This window comes from Phocoena phocoena, chromosome 1 (assembly GCF_963924675.1).
Source record: "Phocoena phocoena chromosome 1, mPhoPho1.1, whole genome shotgun sequence".
In the NCBI taxonomy this organism is placed as follows: Eukaryota; Metazoa; Chordata; class Mammalia; order Artiodactyla; family Phocoenidae; genus Phocoena; species Phocoena phocoena.
This window is the reverse complement of record NC_089219.1, coordinates 130,816,518-130,832,833: the sequence shown is the minus strand read 5'-3', so window position 1 is coordinate 130,832,833 and position 16,316 is coordinate 130,816,518. Positions and strand designations below refer to the sequence as shown.

The 16,316-nt window shown below is 37.2% G+C and overlaps 1 protein-coding gene across 2 annotated transcripts in view; it reads right to left on the bottom strand.

Moving 5' to 3' along the window:
• The window catches only part of RABGAP1L (RAB GTPase activating protein 1 like), a 619,828-nt gene that overhangs the window by 580,226 nt on the left and 23,286 nt on the right, over window positions 1-16,316 (bottom strand). For both annotated transcript variants that reach the window (XM_065882769.1, XM_065882778.1), the window contains exon 6: window positions 16,161-16,271. In XM_065882769.1, coding sequence (XP_065738841.1) covers window positions 16,161-16,271 — 111 coding nt within the window. The remainder of the gene's footprint in view (window positions 1-16,160; window positions 16,272-16,316) is intronic.

Genomic DNA, 16,316 nt, shown 5'->3' with positions numbered 1-16,316 from the left:
TCTAAAATAAACACTTTTTTCCCCCAGAAATGTATCAGAAAATTTATCTGTGGGACTGGTTAATTTCATTAGATACTAGTTCAATTAGATACTGTCAGTTTAGGTCCAAATAGGAGAGAGAGCACAGAAATAATCTGAACAGGAAAAGTTTATTATAAAAAATTTTTCTCTGTAATAGGAGAGTGACTATAAAGAGAATTCTAAAGAACAACCTAAGGCTGAGGAAGAGTACCCCAAAGAAGAGCAAACTTGGAAAGAAGATCCTCCCCCTAAAGCTGGTATTCTGACCTCACTGTAGAAGATATGACTGCAGCCCAGTGGATGACAAAGAAGTTTTCTGGACTGCCCAGGCAAAGCTGGACCACAAGCAAACAGGAAACAACCCTCTAGGGTGCAGGTAGCCAAGGGTGGCCGGCAGGTGAACAAAGGAAATCAGGACTCCCGGAGGCAGCTCAGAGGCAGAGTGGTACAAAGCCTGAGGCCCACAGTGTCTGTATCTGGAGGGCTGCAGGAAGATCTCGCTGAGCCAGGACCAGGACTATGAGTTCACAGGGGGAATGCATGCACTGTGTGCACAGCTGGAGCACAGCAGCACTGGATGTCCCAGAATCTTGTAGCAAGAGCAAGAACAATCACAGCACACCAGAACCAAGAAGAGTCCCACCCTCCTGCAGTATCTCTCCAGCACCCTCTACTGGCACAATTTAATACTGTGCTTGCTGCAAAGAAGATGCATAAAGTTGCACTAATGCAGATCAAGTAAGAGGGTAGATTTGGAACCAAGAGGCAATAAATTGATAATTGGCATAGGATACAGTTAAAATACCTCATCTCTTCTAATAACTTAACAGCCCGGTTAGAAATCAAAATTTCTTAAACCAATAAATTAAGAAGTTATTTTCTTAAAGTAAATCAAGAATGTAAATTGTTATAGCCACTATGGAAAACAATATGAAGATTGCTCAAAAAGTTAAAAATAGATCTACCATATGATCCAGCAATTCCACTTCTGGGTATATACCCAAAGGAAATGAAAACAGGATATCAAAGAGATAACTGCACTCTCATGTTTATTGCAGCATTACTTGCAACAGCCATGATATGGAAACACCCTAAGGGCCCGGCAGTAAATGAAATAAAGAGGATGTGGTATATACAGTGGAATATTATTCAACCATGAGAAAAAAGGACACCCCACCATTTGCAACAACAAAAGTGGATCTTGAGGACATTATGCTAAGTGAGATAAGCCAGACAGAGACATAAAACTGTATGATATTACTTATATGTGGAATCTAAAAACATCAAACTTGTAAAAACAAAGAGTAAACTGGTGTTTACTGGGGAGTGAGGGAACAGGAGAGATGTTGTTTAAGAGTACAAACATGCAACTAGTAGTAAATAAGTCCTAGAGATCTAACACACAGTATAGTGAATATAGACAACAACACTGTATATAATCAAACTTTCTAAGAGACTAGATCTTAATTATTCCAACCTCAAGAAGAAATAATTGATAATTATACGACATGACAGAGGTGTTAACTACTGCTACAATGGCAATCGTATTACAATATATAAATGTATCAAATCAACATGTTGTATACCTTAAGTTTACACAATGTTATATGTCAAATATATTTCAGTTTAAAAAAAAACCAAACTACTACATTTAAACAACCTGGAACTCTCTCCTCTGCTAGGACCTGGTAGCCCCTTTGTCCATAACTATCTTGATTAGTCACCTTAAGTTAAATAAAGCTAAGTAAAGATCTTTTGCCACTGGAAAAACAATTAATTAATTAAGAAATTATTATTATATTATAGAAGCATACTATGATTTACAAAAGGATTCAAAAAGAGCTCCAGTAGAGGTCTATCGATTGTACCAATGTCAATTTCCTAGTTTGTATATTATACTATAGTTATGTAAGATGTTACTATTGGGGGAAGCTGGGGGAAGTGTACATGGGGCATCTCTATACTATTATTTTAACTTCCTGTGAGTCTGTAATTATTTCACATTTAAAAGTTCATTTGAAAATGAGTCCTGGGCTTCCCTGGTGGCACAGTGGTTGAGAGTACGCCTGCTGATGCAGGGGACACGGGTTCGTGCCCCGGTCTGGGAAGATCCCACACGCCACGGAGCAGCTGGGCCCGTGAGCCATGGCCACTGAGCCTGCACATCCGGAGCCTGTGCTCCGCAACGGGAGAGACCAAAACAGTGAGAGGCCCGCGTAACGCAAAAAAAAAAAAAAAAGAGCCCCAAGACATCTAGAATAAACTTAGAAAAACTTTTCACAGAAAGCAATGTACGTTTTCATTGCTAATATGAAAAAAGTAGTTCTTAATATACGATGCTAAAAAGGTAATAGTATTATATACATACCTCTGGAGTGCCACCACCCCCCACCACTGGCTGCCAGCGAAAGCTAGCAATGGAAGACACTGAAAATTCTGTCCTAATTACAAGCTCCAGTCCAAAAGCTGAGAGAAGATAGAAGCTTCCAATTTCTCATTCTCCAAAGCACCTGATGATGCCGATAACTCTTTATCAATTGTCACTTGAAACAACTATCAGAGAACAATGAAAGTATTTTGTATAAATATATCCTGTTTTTCTAAGGTAAAAGAGAGTTACCTTTCTACTGCCTTATATGAAAACTCAAAGAAGACAAATGAGTAAGTTCAAAAACAACTTGTAAAATATTATGCAGGGGCTTCCCTGGTGGCGCAGTGGTTAAGAATCCACCTGCCAATGCAGCCAGCCAACACAGGTTCAAGCCATGGTCCAGGAAGATGCCACATGCCGCGGAGCAACTAAGCCCAAGCACCACAACTACTGAGCCTGCACTCTAGAGCCCGTGAGCCACAACTACTGAGCTCACATGCCACAACTACTGAAGCCCATGCACCTAGAGCCCATGCTCCGCAACAAGAAAAGCCACCGCGATAAGAAGGCTGCGCACCACAATGAAGAGTAGCCCCCAATCACCGCAACTAGAGTAAGCCATGTGCAACAACAAAGACCCAATGCAGCCAAAAATAAACAATTAATTAATTAATTTAAGAAATATATATTATTCAGACTTTGGATCACCCCACTAACTTTTTCTCATTTTCAGGATGGAGAAAAATGACATCCATTAAGAAAAATTATTAAGACATCTCTGGCATTCCTATACACTAAGGATGAAAAATCTGAAAGTGAAATCAAGAAAACACTCCCATTTACCATTGCAACAAAAAGAATAAAATATCTAGGAATAAACCTACGTAAGGAGACAAAAGACTTGTATGCAGAAAATTATAAGACACTGATGAAAGAAATTAAAGATGATACCAATAGATGGAGAGATATACCATGTTCTTGGATTGGAAGAATCAACATTGTGAAAATGACTCTACTACCCAAAGCAATCTACAGATTCAATGCAATCCCTATCAAACTACCACTGGCATTTTTCACAGAACTAGAACAAAAAATTTCACAATTTGTATGGAAACAAAAAAGGCTCCGAATAGCGAAAGCAATCTTGGGAACGAAAAATGGAGCTGGAGGAATCAGGCTCCCTGACTTCAGACTATACTACAAAGCTACAGTAATCAAGACAGTATGGTACTGGCACAAAAACAGAAACACAGATCAATGGAACAGGATAGAAAGCCCAGAGATAAACCCACGCACATATGGTCACCTTATCTTTGAAAAAGGAGGCAGGAATGTACAGTGGAGAAAGGACAGCCTCTTCAATAAGTGGTGCTGGGAAAACTGGACAGCTACATGTAAAAGTATGAGATTAGATCACTCCCTAACACCATACACAAAAATAAGCTCAAACTGGATTAAAGACCTAAATGTAAGGCCAGAAACCATCAAACTCATAGAGGAAAACATAGGCAGGACACTCTATGACATAAATCACAGCAAGGTCCTTTTTGACCCACCACCTAGAGAAATGGAAATAAAAACAAAAATAAACAAATGGGACCTAATTAAACTTCAAAGCTTTTGCGCGGCAAAGGAAAGCATAAACAAGACCAAAAGACAACCCTCAGAATGGGAGAAAATATTTGCAAATGAAGCAACTGACAAAGGATTAATCTCCAAAATTTATAAGCAGCTCATGCAGCTCAATAACAAAAAAAACAAACAACCCAATCCAAAAATGGGCAGAAGACCTAAATAGACATTTCTTCAAAGAAGATATACAGACTGCCAACAAACACATGAAAAAATGCTCAACATCACTAATCATTAGAGAAATGCAAATCAAAACTACAATGAGATATCATCTCACACCAGTCAGAATGGCCATCATCAAAAAATCTAGAAACAATAAATGCTGGAAAGGGTGTGGAGAGAAGGGAACACTCTTGCACTGTTGGTGGGAATGTAAATTGATACAGCCACTGTGGAGAAAAGTATGGAGGTTCCTTAAAAAACTACAAATAGAACTACCATATGACCCAGCAATCCCACTACTGGGTATATACCCTGAGAAAACCAGAATTCAAAAAGAGTCATGTACCAAAATGTTTATTGTTACAATAGCCCGGACATGGAAACAACCTAAGTGTCCATCATTGGATGAATGGATAAAGAAGATGTGGCACATATATACAATGGAATATTACTCAGCCATAAAAAGAAACGAAATTGAGCTATTTGTAATGAGGTGGATAGACCTAGAGTCTGTCATACAGAGTGAAGTTAAGTCAGAAAGAGAGAGACAAATACCGTATGCTAACACATATATATGGAATTTAAGGAAAAAAATGTCATGAAGAACCTAGGGGTGAAACAGGAATAAAGACACAGACTTACTAGAGAATGGACTTGAGGATATGGGGAGGGGGAAGGGTAAACTGTGACAAAGCGAGAGAGAGGCATGGACATATATACACAACCAAACGTAAGGTAGATAGCTAGTGGGAAGCAGCCGCATAGCACAGGGAGATCAGCTCGGTGCTTTGTGACCGCCTGGAGGGGTGGGATAGGGAGGGTGGGAAGGAGGGAGATGCAAGCGGGAAGAGATATGGGAACATATGTATATATATAACTGATTCACTTTGTTGTGAAGCTGAAACTAACATACCATTGTAAAGCAATTATACTCCAATAAAGAAAAAAAAAGACATCTAAAACTCGTGATTTTACATCTAGGCAACTTAAAGTCAGTGACTTGAGCTCCTTTCTAAATAAAACTATTTAACAACTTGCTAGGGTGAAGGCAAAAATAAGTGCTACATAAATTCAGCAAAAGACCCTCAGAATGGTCTAATATCCAATTATATCAGCCCCAAAATAATTAACAGTTCAGGTTCTACTATCTATCTACTTTAGGGATATCAAATCATATTAGAAAATTGCTTATTCTGTGAGAAGAAAAGAGCCCTAGTTGATTTTCTTTTTTCAGTACTCCATGGCTTGGAAACATTTTCCTCAAGAAAATAACACAAGGAAAGGTACCTGTCAATCACTCATGCTATGAGGTATGGTACTTAACACTTCAACTTCTCACTATGTAGTGTTTGCTGCAAGTCAGAAAGCACAAATTAAGAACTGAAGCAGAATTTATTATCGAAACAGGCACATCTCTGAATCACTCTACAAATGATCAAACTGCTTTCTAGTAATGATGTGTTTTATATTTTATATATATATATATATATATATATATATATATATATATATACTTTAATGTATATGTAGACTGTACTCCCCCAAATTAGGATCAGATAAAAGTGATTCATGGAAATTCTTTCTTCCTAGTAGTAATGGCCCATGTTACTCAGTACAAACAAAGCTGTATACTTAAAACAAATCTAGTAATTATACTCTGCTTGCTGTATCAATACTTCATTCTGGTTCACACATCAAGCATCAGGGCAAATCCCTGGGAACAAAGTGATCTGACAGACATAAAACCCTGAAGCCAAAATTCTCTTCCCAACTAACCCTCCAAAAGGTCTGGAATTACCATCATTAGAACTCCACTTCTTGTTAGGGAGCTGTAAAGAGACCCATTTTCCAAATGTATATGGTATTATTTTCCCTGAATTATTTTATGTCAAATTAAGAAGTAATACTTGGCAAAAATCAACTAGTCAGAAAATTAATACAGCAAAAAATGAAAAGCTTCCCCCTCGCTTTTCGGGTATCTAGCAAAACCAGCAATCTATTCAAAGCATTGATGTGGGTGCTATATAATAGTGTTAGGGTATTTAAAATACTAAATAAAGGTTTAAAAATCCATATCAATTTAATGGTATGTAAGAAAATCTTTTGCAGTATTTCTACACATGATGAGACCAAAACCCATGAAAATGTCAGCTGGAGAGGGACAGAGAAGATTGCTATCTCCACTTTGGAAACACCAGAAAGAGACTGACCTGATCAGATCTGCTTTAACATTTTAACTGGAGCCTCTCAATAATTAGGCTTAGGCTGCTCTTCTCACACATTTCAGATTACAATCATCTTGCTTTCTCCTCTCAGCTCTTATTATTGGTCTTCTCATCTACAAATCTATCAGCTTTTCTCCCAGGGCACGGTGCCCCTGGGTTTGAAGTCACTGAACAATCACTTGGATGCCCATTTATACTCTCACTTTCAAATTCTGCTGGAAATACACCAAAGAATGCTAATCCATTTATTTTCTAACTGGTTTGATTAATTTTAAACTTAGCAAGTTATCAAAATTTAATTGGGTACAGTCTCTAAAAGTATACACTCAGAAGTCAGATGGCCTTGGTTTAAACCCTGGCTCTATCAGTTCCTGGCCAAGTGACCAAGTTACTTAATCTCATTAAGCCTCTGTCTCATCTTCTGCAAAAAAAAAATAGGGTAATAATTAAAATGTTTTCCTCACATGTTGTTATGACAATTAAATTTTACAATGGCCATCACACAAAAATGTTAATATTATTTTCTTCCTTATGTCCAGTTCCTAAATAAAGCTTAACTTGTAAAATCTAACACAGGTGACTGAGAAAAGCAAAAGAACATTAGAAATTTTCAAAACGTGAGAGCAGTTTTCACATACCCTCTAAACAGGTTAGGATTCTGTTAGGTGCAATGTTCTGTTACTCTCTGCACATTACAGTGAATGTAGTCAATACCCTTAACTTTATAAAATTTCTATATACTTTTTATTCATTTACTCAACAAGTTTTTAAAACGAAGTAGAGAGTAAGAATATTTATTCTAGACCAGATAGACTTGGTATTTAATTGTATAACCTTGAGAAAGCTATTTAACCTCTCTGTGCCTCAGTTTCCCTGACTGTACAATGAAGATAATAGTATCTATACCTCATAAGTAGCACCTAGAACAGTGCTCAGCACAGAGAAAATGCTAAGTAAGGACTAAGTAACTGCAAAGCTCTGGTTCCTAGCACAGGGCCAGATATTGGAGATTCTGAGATAAATAACACAGTACTTGCCTTCAAAGGGGTTGAGACCAATAATCACAGTATAATTTGTCAAATATCTACACATGAGGAATGCTTGTACCCTTGAATGCACAGAGAAATAGATTTTTTCATGATAAAAACTAATATTTTTAAAAACCAAAATACTGAAAATTAGCATTCAGAATGGCTGATGGGTACACTGCCGTTCAATATATTATTCTTTCTATTTGTGTGTATGTTGGAAATTTCACATAATGGGAAGTTGTTTTTAAAAATCATTTTCTCATAAAGTAAGCCAAAATTATGTAACTTGAAGGATTTACTTTCACACCGATATCTTTATACTATAAATGAACTTTGTCAGCAGCAATGCTTTAAAAAAAAAAAACAAAAAAAACCAGAGGTTAAGAATTCTCATGACAAAAAAAAAAAAAAAAAAAGAATTCTCATGACAAGACTGCCACCTACTGGATTACCTTAAATTCCACTACATACATTTTGTGATTTAAACACATTAAGTACCACATATAATCCAATAAAAAGCAAGAGTTTCTTTTTTGAAAAAACAAAGATAAATCGAAGTATTTAAAAAATACCCCATATCACAGGAAATTCTGTCTGCTATGTTGAACAAAGTATTCTTTGGGGAAGACCCATTAGCCTGAAGCAATCTCAAGTTAATTTTAGTTTGGATGTTTAGAGGTCATCTGACAGAATGTGTGAAAAAGGAGGCAAAAACACTTAACAGATTTGGTAATTACTGCTGAGCATATGAACCCATAGTTGTTAAATATTATCATCGACATTAATTATATTAAAATAAAAGCAATATGTTAAGTGGTTATATATGGAATGAATTTTTTTACCTATCTTAATGGTATACAAATGGTAGGTAAAATTCTGGCTTAGGTAGAATTTCTAATGATAATGATATATACTGATTCAAAAAGTGCTTTAACTCAAACAACTTGAGATAATGTGCTCTGGAAAAATGCCTCAAAATTATTCAAAAAGTAGCTTAAGTGATGATGAAGACACTAATGTCGAAGATTATTGTGGAGAGTCTGAATAAATTTGTCTTATGAACATGAAAGGGGCAAAAAGCAACATTTCTAAGTTATTATGTATAATATATTTTAAATGTATGCATAAATGTTTATCTAAGTTAACAAAGAAAACATAATTAGGTATCTGACTATTTCACCTATATTCACCAAGGTTTCTATATTTAAGTTAATCCAAGACTGGATCAGACAAGAATTATGAATGAAAGCTAAACCAAGGAGGAAATTTTGATGAGAAGCAAGATATTTTCATGGGTCTCCCCACAAACTGCTTACTAGCTGCAAGGGAGGGGGGGGGGAAAAGGAATTACAATGGAGAAACCAGACATCTTGACTGGTAATCAAATTTAACATCACCAGAAAGGGACAGAGGGTTATCAAGCACCTCCAAATGTGATACACTGTGAAGGAGAGAACATCACCTATGCAAATAAACTATCTGAATTTAATCATGAGGAAATATTAGATAAACCCAAACTGAGCAACGTTATATTAAAAAGAGGGGAAAGGAGGAGTAGGAGGACATGGAGTTCATCTCTCTCCACGGATGTGGAGAAAGGAGGAGTAGGAGGACGTGGAGTTCATCTCTCTCCACGGATGCATCAGGAATATATTTATAGATGCAACAACTCTCATAGAACACTGGCTGAACACTAGCAGAAGACCTTGGACACCGGAAAGGACTGTAAAGATCCCTGCATAACTGGTACGAACAACTTGTGGGGGCTTGGTTACTTGACTGGAACTTGGGCCTCAGGCTCTGAGGTGGGAGCACCAAGTCCAGGATACTGGACCACTAGAGAATTCCTGGCTGCAGGGAAGATTAACCACCAAGACCTCTCAAAGAGGCCCCTCTATGTGAATCCAAGACCCGGCTCCACTGAACTGCCAGCAGCCTCTAGCACTGGATGCCTCACATAAAACAACGAAGACAGGAACACAAACACACCCATCAGTACACAGACTACCTAAAGTCATACTAAGCTCACAGACACCCCAAAACACACCACCTGACACGGCCCTGTTCAACAGGGGGAAGACTCAACTCCACCCACCAGAACGCAGGCACAAGTCCCTCCCAACACGAAGCCTACGCAAGCCACTGGGCCAGCCTCACCACTGGGAGCAGAGCTAACAGAAGCAAGAGGAACTATGACCCTGCAGCCTAGGGACAGGAAACCTCAAATATTGTAAATGAGACAAAATGAGAAGACAGAGAAATATCTTTCAGGCAAAGGAGCAAGATAAAAACACACAAGACTGAATAAATGAAGAGGAAATAGGCAAACTGCCTGAAAAAGAATTCAGAGTAATGACAGTAAAGATGACACAAAATCTCAGAAATAGAATAGAGAAAATACAGGAAATGTTTAACAAGGACCTAGAAGAACTAAAGAGCAAACAAACAGTAATGGACAATACAATAACTGAAATTAAAGATACGCCAAAAGGAATCAATAGCAGAACAACTGACGCTGAAGAACAGATAAGTGAGCAGGAAGATAGAATGGTGGAAATAACTGCCGCAAAGCAGAGTAAAGAAAAGGAATGAAAATAATGGAGGACAGTCTCGGAGACCTCTGGGACAATATTAAGCGCACCAACATTTGAATTATAGGTGTCCCAGAAGAAGAAGAAAAAAAGAAAGGGTCTGAGGAAATATTTGAAGAGATTATAGTCAAAAACTTCTCCAACACAGGAAAGGAAATAGTCAATCAAGTCCAGGAAGTGCAGAGAGCACCATACAGGATAAGCCCAAGGAGAAACACGCCAAGACACATATTAATCAAACTAACAAAAATTAAACACAAAGAAAAAATATTAAAAGCAGCAAGGGAAAAGCAACAAATAACACAGAAGGGAATCCCCATAAGGTAAACAGCTGATCTTTCAGCAGAAGCTCTACAGCCCAGAAGGGAGTGGCAAGATATATTTAAAGTGATGAAAGGGAAAAACCTACAACCAAGATTACTCTACCCAGCAGGGATCTCTTTCAGATTTGACAGAGAAATCAAAGGTTTACATACAAGCGAAAGTTAAGAGAATTCAGCACCAGCAAACCAGCATTACAACAACTGCTAAAGGAACTTCTCTAGACAGGAAAAACAAGCGAAGGGAAAAACCTACAAAAATAAACCCAAAACAATTAAGAAAATGGTAATAGGAACATACATATCAATAATTACTTGAAATGTAAATGGATTAAATGCTCCAACCAAAAGACACAGCCTGGCTGAATGGATACAAAAACAAGACCTATACATATGCTGTCTACAAGAGACCCACTTCAGACCTAGGGACACATACAGACTGAAAGTGAGGGGATGGAAAAAGGTAGTCCATAAAAATGGAAATCAAAACAAATCTGGAGTAGCAATATTCATATCAAACAAAATATTCTTTAAAATAAGGACTATTACAAGAGACAAAGAAGGACACTACATAATGATCAAGGGATCAGTCGAAGAAGAAGATATAACAACTGTAAATATCTATGCACCCAACACAGGAGCACCTCAATACATAAGACAAATGCTATAAGAGGGGAAATCAACAGTAACACAATAATAGTAGGGGACTTTAACACCCCACTTACACCAATGGATAGATCACCCAAGCAGAAAATAAATAAGAAAACACAAGCTTTAAATGACATATTAGACCAGATTAATATTGATATTGATATCAATTAATTGATTATTGATATTTAATTGATATTTATAGGACTTAATTAATATTTATAGGACATTCCATCCAAAAACAACAGAATAGGACTTCCCTGGTGGCACACTGGTTAAGAATCCACCTGCCACTGCAGGAGACATGGGTTCAAGCCCTGGTCTGGGAAGATCCCACATGCTGCGGAGCAACTAAACCCATGCACTGCAACTACTGGGCCTGCATTCTACAGCCCACTTGCCACAACTACTGAAGCCCACAAGCCTAGAGCCCATGCTCCACAACAAGGAGAAGCCACCACAATGAGAAAACCATGCCCCACAAGGAAGAGTAGCCCCTGCTCGCCACAACTACAAAAGCCCATGCACAGCAACGAAGACCCAATGCAGCCAAAAAATAAATAAATATATACATTTTTTCAAAAAAGCAGAATACACTTTCTTCTCAAGTGCACATGTCACATTCTCCAGAACAGATCGCATCTTGGGTCACAAATCAAGCCTTGGTAAATTTAAGAAAATTGAAATCACATCAAGCATCTTTTCCAACCACAACGCTATGAGACTAGATATCAGTTACAGGAAAAAAAGTGTAAAAAAATACAAACACGTGAAGGTTAAACAATATGCTGTTAAACAACCAAGAGATCACTGAAGAAATCAAAGAGGAAATCAAAAAATACCTAGAAACAAATGACAATGAAAACACGATGACACAAAACATATGGGATGCAGCAAAAGCAGTTTTAAGAGGGAAGTTTACAGCAATACAATCCTACCTCAAGAAACAAGAAACACCTCAAGTAAACAACCTAACCTTACACCTAAACCAATTAGAGAAAGAAGAACAAAAAACCCGAAAGTTAGCAGAAGGAAAGAAATCATAAAGATCAGACCAGAAATAAATGAGAAAAGAAATAACAGAAACAACAGCAAAGATCAATAAAACAAAAAGCTGGTTCTTTGAAAAAAAAAAATTGATAAGCCATTAGCCAGACTCATCAGGAAAAGAAAGAAGACTCAAATCAACAGAATTAGAAATGAAAAAGAAGTAACAACTGACACCTCAGAAATACAAAGGATCATGACAGACTAATTGGTGACACACCAATCACAAGCACTGAAACTGAAACTGTAATAAAAATCTTCCAACAAACAAAAGTCCAGGACCAGATGGCTTCACAGGCAAATTCTACCAAGCACTCAGAGAAGAGCTGACACCGATCCTTCTCAAACTCTTCCAAAATATAGCAGAGGGAGGAACACTCCCAAACTCATTCTATGAGGCCACCATCACCTTAATACCAAAACCAGACGAAGATGTCACAAAAAAAGAAAACTACAGGCCAATATCTATGATGAACATAGATGCAAAAATCCTCAACAAAATACTAGCAAACAGAATCCAACAGCACATTAAAAGGATCATACACCATGATCAACTGGGGTTTATCCCAGGAATGCAAGGATTCTTCAATATACACAAATCAATCAATGTGATACACAGTATTAACAAACTGAAGGGTAAAAAGCATATGATAATCTCAATAGATGTAGAAAAAGCTTTCAACAAAATTCAACACACATTTACGATAAAAACTCTACAGAAAGTGGGCACAGAGGGAACCTACATGACATAATAAAAGCCATATATGACAAACCCACAGCGAACATCATTCTCAATGCTGAAAAACTGAAACCATTTCCTCTAAGATCAGGAACAAGACAAGGGTGCCCACTCTCACCACTATTATTCAACATAGCTTTGGAAGCTTTAGCCACAGCAATCAGAGAAGAAAAAGAAATAAAAGGAATCCAAGTTAGAAGAGAAGAAATAAAACTCTCACTGCTTGCAGATGACATGATACTATACATAGAAAATCCTAAAGATGACACCAGAAAACTACCAGAGCTAATCAATGAATTTTGTAAAGTAGCAGGATACAAAATTAAGGCTCCCAGACTTCAGACTATACTACACAGCTATAGTAATCAAGACAGTATGGTACTGGCACAAAAACAGAAACACAGATCAATGGAACAGGATAAAAAGGCCAGAGATAAACCCATGCAACTCTGGTCACATTACCTTTGACAAAGGAGGCAAGAATATACAATGGAGAAAACACAGCCTCTTCAATAAGTGGTGCTGGGAAAACTGGACAGCTACATGTAAAAGAATGAAATTAGCACACTCCCTAATACCATACACAAAAATAAACTCAAAATGGATTAGAGACCTAAATGTAATACCAGATACTATAAAACTCTTAGAGGAAAACATAGGAAGAACACTCTTTGACATAAATCATAGCAAGATCTTTTTTGATCCACCTCCTAGAGTAATGGAAATAAAAACAAAAATAAACAAATGGGACCTAATGAAACTTAAAAGCTTTTGCACAGCAAAGGAAACCATAAACAAGACCAAAAGACAACCCTTAGTATGGGAGAAAATATTTGCAAACGAATCAATGGACAAAGGATTAATCTCCAAAATCCACAAGCAGCTCATGCAGCTCAATTTCAAAAAAATAAACAATCCAATCCAAAAATGGGCAGAAGACCTAAATAGACATTTCTCCAAAGAAGACTTACACATTGCCAACAAACACATGAAAAGATGCTCAACATCGCTAATCATTAGTGAAATGCAAGTCAAAACCAAAATGAGGTATCACCTCACACTGGTCAGAATGGTCATCATCAAAAAATCTACAAATAATAAATGCTGGAGAGGGTATGGAGAAAAGAGAACCCTCCTACACTGTTGGTGGGAATGTAAATTGATACAGCCACTATGGAGAACAGCATGGAGTTTCCTTAAACTAAAAATAGAACTACTATATGACCCAGCAATCCCACTACTGGGCATATTCCCTGAGAAAACCATAATTCAAAAAGAGTCATGTACCACAATGTTCATTGCAGCACTATTTACAACAGCCAGGACATGGAAGCAACCTAAATGTCTCTTGAAAGATGAATGGATAAAGAAGATGTGGCACATATATACAATGGAATATTACTCAACCATTAAAAGGAACGAAATTGGGTCATTTGTAGAGACGTGGATGGACCTAGAGACTGTCATAAGAGTGAAGTAAGTCAGAAAAACAAATACTGTATAATAACGCATATATTTGGAATCTATGAAAATGGTACTGATGAACCTAGTGGCAGGGCAGGAATAAAGATGCAGATGTATAGGACAGACTTGAGGACACAGCAGGGGAAGGGGAAGCTGGGACTAAGTGAGAGAGTAGCACTGACATATATACACTACCAAATGTAAAATGGATGGCTAGTGGGAAGCTGCTGAATAGCACAGGGAGATCAGCTCGACGCTTTGTGACAACCTAGAGGGGTGGGATAGGGAGGATGGGAAGGAGGCTCAAGAGGAAGGGGATATAGGGATGTATGTATATATATATATATAGCTGATTCACTTTGTTGTACAGCAGAAACTAACACAACATTATAAAGCAATTATACTCCAATAAAGATGCAAAAACTAAATATAGTATAAAAAATAAAAAAGAAATAAGAAAAATAAAAAGAGGGAAAGGGATGTATTCTTCAAGAATGTCCATTTTGATGGGACTTCCTGGTGGCACAGTAATTAAAGAATCTGCCTGCCAATGCAGGGGACACAGGTTTGATCTGTGGTCTGGGAAGACCCCACATGCTGCAGAGCAACTAAGCCCGTGCACCACAACTACTAAGCCTGCACTCTAGAGCCCACAAGCCACAACTACTGAAGCCCGCACACCTAGAGCCCATGCTCCACAACTAGAGAAGCCACCGCAATGAGAATCCTGCACATCACAACAAAGAGTAGTCCCTGCTCACCACAACTAGATAAAGCCCGCATGCAGCAACAAAGATCCAGTGCAGTCAAAAATAATAAATAAATAAATTTATTTATTTAAAAAAAAAAGTCCATGTTTTAAAAGAGAGAGAAAGACTGTGGAAATCTTTCCAAATTAAAGAAACCTAAAGACATATGGCAGCTAAATGCAATATCTGACCCTAATGTAAATCCCAAATTGGATGGGGGGAAAGGATGGTATTGGGTTAACTGACAAAATTAGAGACAAATAGTAGGTTAGATAAAAAGTATTGTATGAAAGCTAAGTTTACTGAGGTTGATACAAATAATGTGGTTAAATAAGAGATATTCGTATCCCTATTTTTAGGAAATACAGATTTCCTAAGGAAGTAGATAGGGATAAAACACCATGATGTATGTAACTTACTCTTAAATTGTTTAGAAAAACAATCACGTGTGTGCGCGTGTGTGCCAGGGTGGAGGGAGGGAGAGAAAGACTGAGAGACAGAGAGAGAGAGATTGAGAAAGTGGGTGCAAAGCAAATGGGGTAAAATGTTATTAATAAGTGATTCTGAGTAAAGAGCATGCAGGTATTCTCTGTACTAGGTTTTTTTTCTTTTTTTTAAAGTCTTCTGTAAGTTTGAAATTACCTCTAAATAAAAAGATTAAAATATTGCTATGTCTACTGCTAACAGAAAAATTAAAATATAGACATAAATATATAAACGCATGCAGACACACGTGTGTGTATATATGTGCATGTGTGTTTATATATTTTAAAGAGGTATCTCTTAAAAATTCTGATATCTCAGTAACTTAATGGACTTTTTAATAATCAAAATGATTGAGAAATTAAGGTATTTGTCCTATATGTAAATAAGGGAGAGACGGAAAAAGCCCAAATAGGGTAGAAGCAGTTATTACTGATAAAACAAAGCCATTTCATGTTTATTTCCCCCATCAATTGACATTTTCAATGAACCAGTTATATCTAACTTATTTAAGTGGGGAAAGCATTAGGTTTCTCATTCTCACTTTTAAATGGAGAAACCGAAGCATGGTGAAAAGCCACCGTAAGTAATACAGCTGAGATTCAATAGTATGTCTCTTGAAACACAGTAACAATGTCAATACAAGTTTTGGTAGCATTTAGGAGCAAGCTGCTTACCTCTCAATAGCTAATTCTTTGTTAGAAAGTTGCTGCACTGTAATCACAACCTTCTTCTCTATTCCTTGTTTTAATTTGAAATAAAATTTATCTCTATCCTTAGGCACAGGACTGAAATATGCAAAAAGAACAGGAATTAACAATAATTAAAAACAA